This window comes from Mixophyes fleayi, chromosome 4 (genome assembly GCF_038048845.1).
Source record: "Mixophyes fleayi isolate aMixFle1 chromosome 4, aMixFle1.hap1, whole genome shotgun sequence".
Taxonomy (NCBI): domain Eukaryota; kingdom Metazoa; phylum Chordata; class Amphibia; order Anura; family Limnodynastidae; genus Mixophyes; species Mixophyes fleayi.
The window spans coordinates 260,852,486-260,859,545 of record NC_134405.1 but is presented as its reverse complement, the minus strand read 5'-3'; the positions used below and the strand labels follow the sequence as shown (position 1 = coordinate 260,859,545).

At 35.6% G+C, this 7,060-nt stretch overlaps 1 protein-coding gene across 6 annotated transcripts in view; it reads left to right on the top strand.

Annotated features, from left to right (window-relative positions):
- The window catches only part of ARHGAP26 (Rho GTPase activating protein 26), a 453,586-nt gene extending 447,790 nt beyond the window's left edge, over positions 1–5,796 (top strand). For all 6 annotated transcript variants that reach the window (XM_075209689.1, XM_075209691.1, XM_075209688.1 and 3 more), the window contains one exon: positions 1,392–5,796. In XM_075209689.1, the coding sequence (XP_075065790.1) occupies positions 1,392–1,480 (89 nt within the window). In that variant the 3' untranslated portion in view covers positions 1,481–5,796. The remainder of the gene's footprint in view (positions 1–1,391) is intronic.
- The last annotated feature ends 1,264 nt before the right edge of the window (positions 5,797–7,060 follow it).

The window sequence follows — 7,060 nt, the reverse complement described above, 5'->3', positions numbered from 1 at the left end:
TTTGTAAAAGAGTTAATAAAAGTGTAGAATTTTCTATCTATTCATAATTCAGTTCCACTGTTTTAACGAACCACACCACAATATTGTGTATTTAACACCTAATCTTTGAGCTATTGTGGTCTGATTTGATACTAATTAAAGTGGTTCGCCATCAAAAAACAGTCATTTAATGCATGCAGAGGTGGGCTGGCAAAGAGTGGGGGGGGGGGTGTTCCCTTGGCCCATCTCCCCTTCGCCAATCAGTGCCGGCCTAGCAAACTCTATTGAACTAATTCAGCTACTGGATTCACAGGATAACTCCGGACATGCAAGCACTATCCAATCAGTGCTGGGAGTCGCCTACTGGGTATAATAACCATGCTGAGAGGCAACATGGGAAAGCAGGAGGGATAAGTAATCTATTTGGGTTTGCACTGTTGGGTTGCTTCACAGGAGAGATTATATACTCAGGGATTGGAGAGCAGACCAGTCTCCAGGGTCAGTGTCTAGATTTGTGACTAATCAGATATTCAGTAGGTAACATCTAGGGACCATCTGATTCCTAGCATAACTGGTTCTTTCCTGATACCTCTGTGAGGCAACAGGGACACTAGGATTCCCTGTCAAGGAACCTGGTTATCTCAGGATTTGTGATCATGCTGGTTAATGAGTCCTTTCTTCTTTTTCTTTTTTAACTGTTTGATTTGCGTGTATTTTTGTATTCTATTAAAGTTATAACATTTCTACAACACTATGGGGCATATTCAAGTAGGTGCGGGCTACACTCCGGAATGGCCCGAGAAGGTAATCCGCGGCACCGTAATAAGGTTGATTGGAGTATGAAGGAAAATCCGGGGAATTACGGTACCGTATTACCCTCGGTTATGCGCACTCCCCGTGTTACCGTGATCCGGGACCTAATTGTATATGCCCCTATATATTGCTCCTATAATATTCTCTAAGACCTTAAGAGACCTATGCAGGTTCATAGCATCATCCTTTAAACAAGGAACACCTGGGAATTCAGAAATTATACAGATAAGCCCTTCAGTTTTATTTATTTGGTATGAGGCCACTCACTATTGATAATTATGGTGCACTTTTTATGCTGATCATTTCACCATTGCATGCCTCTTATTTTTATCTCTTCTGTAGCTCTCTTATACAAGTTAGCAACATGTTTTAGGTCAAATGGCATTTTAATACATATGGAATATTTGCACATATATAATATGTAAGTATAGAATATAATAACATTTTGCAAAACATTACCTATTACAGGTTGCAGTTGTATCACTTGTGGGTAAAAATGTGAAATTTACATATGCTGAGACACATTACATCACGCTCCTCCACATCTGCTCTGTATGTTCCAAGTAAGTAACCTACTTTTCTTTGTTTGTCCTGTACAGTTCATCCATCACAGGAGCCAGGCTGGCTAGAAGGGACACTCAATGGGAAGACTGGACTCATCCCTGAAAACTATGTGGAATTCCTATAGCTTTATGCTCTATTAGTAATGCAAAGCTTTACATGGTATCCATGACAACTGCTGAGGGTATAGAAGATGCTCTATTTGCCTCCATGAATTACAGGGTGAAGGACTTCTCATTGCCTATTGCAGTGAATATGTGTGTTAATAGAAATGTACAAGTTTAAAATGATTTATGGTGGTGAAATGCAAACTTTTTTCATTTTTATTAAGGGACTATTTTATGTTAATGTTACTTTATTGCTATAATTCACTGTACCTTTTAACCACTAAAAGTTAATTATACCTGTACTTTATCGATTTGGACTAAACAGAGGATTATAGTGCAGGCAGCTTGGGCAATTTTATTAGACTTTTCTGATGTGTTTTTACTTTTTTATACACACAAATCATACACATGTTTTGAGTGCAGATTTTAATGATATCACACTTGAATCCCGTTTTAAATTATTTTATTTTTTTATTAGTGATTTGAATGAGGGTGAAAATCTTGTCTTTCAAATGCTTATTTTCCTTTCCTAAATATATTTATATTCATATGGTTAATATTTGACAGAAATTAGAATGGGACGGCTCACTTTTCCCACATTTTCCTTGTGTGTAAGAGTTTACTGTGGCCCACTAGTGGACCTGCTGGTGACTGATGCCAAGTCTAATTCTCATTCTTTCTTATATTCCAAAGAGCCTTTTTTTTTTCCATCTGACATAAAAGAAAAAACTTAACTATTCTATCTTTTGATTCTAAAGATCTTGAGTGGCCCGATTTTGATATTGCTAGTGATATTAAGAAGAGATCAGGTAGTAGAAACTGTTTGGCCCTTTTCTGAAAGAGGTTGAAAGACTTCAGAATGGCACCAACTAAGAAATGTAGGAGATTGTTGACGTCTAGATTTAAGGTAGCCACACAGATGTGTCTCAGGCAAAGCATCGGGGTTGCAAAGTGGCAGCTCACTGTCAAACTTTGCCTTGATTGGGTGGTCTGGGTAGCTAAATAGAATGAGAATTTGATAATATCATTGCTGGACATCATGGTCAGTTTGGGGTGGCAGACACTGCAGTAATTGGACAACCGCAGTGTTTGTGGCCCGCCATTAGCTATTGCCACCAAAACTGAGGTAGTATATTTGGAATCAAATATTTACTATGTTGTGTAAATGTAAGAACTAGAAAAAATTGCTTTGACTTTTTAAGTAGCCTTTTAGCTAACAGGTTAGTACCTCTTTAGATACTTGTAGGTAGCACATTATTGTTGGCTGTCTTTGAGGCGGTCCACAATAGTAGTAGCAACAGGCTTAAAGGTACTGTCCTCCATAAAATAAATTATATCTGGATAACTTTTTATAGGATAGTATCCTTTTTTTTAATGACATGAAGACCTTATGATTTTCTTTTATGTTACAGCATTACTGACATGGCATTTGTCAATAGTGGGTATTTCTATTTTCTAATACATAGTTTATGTGCATCAACATGTAAAAATCATTCAGAGTATATCTAATTTTAAATGTGATCCCTTGCATGTCTTTGCTCAGGTGTTTGGGGGTAGGCAGAGTAACTTTAGCAATCTGACTTAAGAAACCAATGTGAACTCGCTTTCCTCTTTACATATTGTCCTGTTGGTCATTACAGAACAAACCATTGACTATTGCTTGATATTTCTCCTGCATATGACATTCAGGTAATATCATACTAGAGGTTTAATTTAAATCTAATACCACCAATTGCATTTTGCCTAATAAATATAAAATTTTTAAGCGTGACGCTTTTAAGGTCTGCACTCAACAATGATGTGGTTCATACATTGCACTGTGCATGCCCTGCAGATAAGGCAGTATCTTGTTTCCATTTCATTATTGTCTGTCATTTTTGACGTTTTTAAGTTTCGAGTACTTGACTTTATAAATTGCTGTATATTTTATTTTGCAAATATAACATTGTAAATAGAGAGTTGCATCAAGTGCTGTGAGGTAAAGTTTTATATTTGATATTTTGTGCACTAATTCAGCTCACTGGGGTAACATTCATTTTCTAAGTGTTTTTATAGTCATAGTTATTGTAAGGTTCAGAGAAATATGTGGAAGCCTGGCTCACGTTTTAATGGTCATGTAGCATAAAGCAGGGGGGTGGCATAATAACATGAAACGCTGCACTGTAGTGACATTCTACTTTGCAGTCATATAACCCTTTGATGCCATCTCACATTATGACTTGTTTTGTTGTACCTAAGTCCATTTCACTGGAATGCGGAATAATACAAAAATATGTATGAAATTGTTCTTATCTGCCAGTGTAAAATTAGCAATCGCTACATGAAAGTTCATGTTGCCTAAATGTAGCTGAGACATACATTTCATAGGTTCAGCATATTTTTATGAGAATGCAGCCTATCAATTCAGGGTGATTCCTACTTAATATTGAGTGTCAATATTGGCTCAGCTCATCACATGACTGCTCTCACTTTGTGTGGTAAGTCACTAAACATAAGCTCCATTCTCATAAATATTGATTCCACATAAAATGGCTTTCTTCACTATGTAGCATTTCACGCTGCTAAATTGCACTGGTTCCTAGCAAATTCATGTGTTCTATGGACATTAGTTCCGCTTGCAAAATTGATAACCTCCACAGTGTGCAGGTAACACATACACAAACTTTTGTTCATATGTGTTAAAAGTATCACTGTAATAGTTTTCAAGCATATTCCGTAAAATTAAATATTAATGAAGTTTATAATGTATTGTATTAACAAAAACTATAGTAGTTTTTATTTCTTTTGTTGGATTGCTTTTGTTTTTAGTATTTTGTTTACCATGTTTTATAGTTTGCAGTTACTATCTGTTGCTGTTAATAACCAAGTAGTTCATAGGTGGCAAAATACTAAAGACCGAGAGCATTATAACAAAACAGCTACATAAAAACTATATAAGTTTTATCCTGAAAAAATATAAAGCACAATGTTCAGTCATGTTCTTTTACATACAATCTAAAACAAAGTTACTATATATATATATATATATATATATATATGAGACCACTTTTTAGCATTATAGAACAGTAACTATCCAACTGTTGTATACATCTATTTCAACTATAACAACTTTGTTGCTTAGTTTAAAAAAAAATAATCAAATTTAGTGCCAGGACCCCAAAAAATGAGTTAAAAACTAGGAGCTCTCCAACTGTTGTCTGGCAGTATATGCTGGGAGCTGTACTTTTACAAAAGCCCCAGTTTCTCATATATGGTGACCACTGGTTTATCAGTTCATCGTTCATGTACACACAGTGGCTGATAACTTCACCAACCTAATGGGCAAGACACACACGTATGGCATATTGTGTTCATATCATCTTGAATCCTAACCTATCATCTTAGTTTCTAAGTGATGGTCAGGCTACTGTATCCCACAGAAACAAATTTGGCAACCTCTCGCCTGGCAGTGTACTGACTGTTGTTCCCACTGAGCTGTTTAAACTCTGCACTGCCTTTATTTCTCTACAGGTAGCTTACACCTGGCTTTTACATCAACTTTAACTGTCAAACTGTTACATTTTTTGCAGTTAAGGTTAAATAAATTTCAGGGAGGTTTCTAGAGAAATAAGAAATTTTAATAGCCAATTAATGACCTGTCATCTTTTCTTGTGTTAAATGGTGACTGGAACAGGTGTTTCATATTTCGGAAAATATTATATATTGTATTAAAGTTAACATTAATTATGTAAAAATTAAATATTGGTCTGTTTTAACGCTATAGACTAGATTTCCAGGTAGTAGCTGACTTACATTAACTCACATCAGTAGAACGTTTTAGCAGACTGGTCATTGTAGTGACATGTATTCTCATGCTGTAGTAACTAAACCGGTAAGGAAATAATCTCTCCGTTTTCCACTGATGTGCTTTGGACAGGTGATAGCTTTACCTGATAAGTGATACCTGTTTTAAACAGCTAATCTATAAGGAATGTCTGCTTGTTTTTGCTGTGAGCACACGCTTCATAAATACTAGTGCTGCAAATCTATGGGATCATCGTGTAGCTCACAGTTTCTACTGTTCACTTTAACATTTCATGAACTGGTGCCAAAGTCTGTTTTTTTGTAGTGCACTAATGTGTATTTGTTAGTGAATCTCAATTTCTGATCCTCAGTGTATTGATCAATTACCAGGTTTGGGAAGGCTTTGTGGCAGGAAGTAAATATTGTGGGTGGATTTCAAGATTAAACATTAGAAAGCAGATCTCTTATAGGACCAATGCCTTTGAAGGTTCTGAGTTTATAAACATTCTGTGACTTTTACAATACATCTCCAAATAAACGTATATACAATTTACATGTGTGTGTTTTTTGGGTAGCTGTTTCCTATCTTGTATATCTTTCTTTTTAATACCTATTTAATTTGTATTGTTTCACTGCTCTCATTTTGTTGTGTTTAAATGTATGACAATATATCTCAATACATTGTTTACTACTGATGTAGTTATATAGCTTTGGTAAATTCTTCTGATAAGAAAAGGTAAAAAATGGTGCACTTAACTCAATACAGTCCATATACACAATACAAATGCATATTTTATAAATAGTTGATGCTCAGGTGTCCTTATACGTATATATCTTAGTATATCCTGATGCACTAAAACTGCAGCTTCCACTTATGTCTGCCCGTTCAATCCTCTGGCGCAACAATCTAGGAGAAAAGGGGGTACTCTATAGTGCAATTAAAAAAAAATTACGCATAGAAATATTTGTACCAATTAAAATCAAGAAAAGCATGTAGAAAATAACACAGAAAGAGCACCACCACTGTGAGCTCTGCTGTGCTAACTCTTTTTACTTGCATATTTGGTCTGCTTTTTAGCCACATCAATTTGATACAAGGTTTTCTACATTCAGATTGATTTGTTAGCGGTGAATCATAGTTTTGAGTTTGACCTTCATATTTAGTTGTACATTTTTTAAAAGGTCACTGAAAGAACATCACAACACACGTAAGAAATATTTGAAATCCTTTTCATTTCCATAAAAAAAGTTTATACCATACATAAAAAAAAATCCGTTTGTGCACCTTTGAATTTTAAGGACCACCCTCTCGATTTTCATAGAAGTCAGCATCTACAGGTGATTAATTGCCTACATATGTTATATACATGATATATGATCCACACATTTGTGCCTTGGGAAAAGAATTGTAAGTCATAGAATGGGAATTCCTTTTTTCTTCCCAAAAGGCAGCACTCCACCATATTATTATATACTCAGTGCAGATAGAAATGTTTAAAACCAATGTGAGGAGCTGCTGGAATACTATCACTCCTGCGAGTGCGGTGCTGTGGAACACTCTAAGTATAGAACATGGCTTGGAATTTGAATCACAAATTCTCTCATCAAAATCCATTTTATGCAGTTTGTCAGCTTGCAGATTTTTTTAGCCAGTGCTATAACACCTCTCAATAGCAATATTACAGTCCCGGTCAGAGGCTTTAATAACAAAGTTTGATGTCTCACTGAAATAAGTTTCCTTTGCTTTGCTATGTTTAAGTTATCTGTCTTCATATGTGTCCTGCTGACATCTGGGCAGTGGCAAGTTAGGTCTTTTA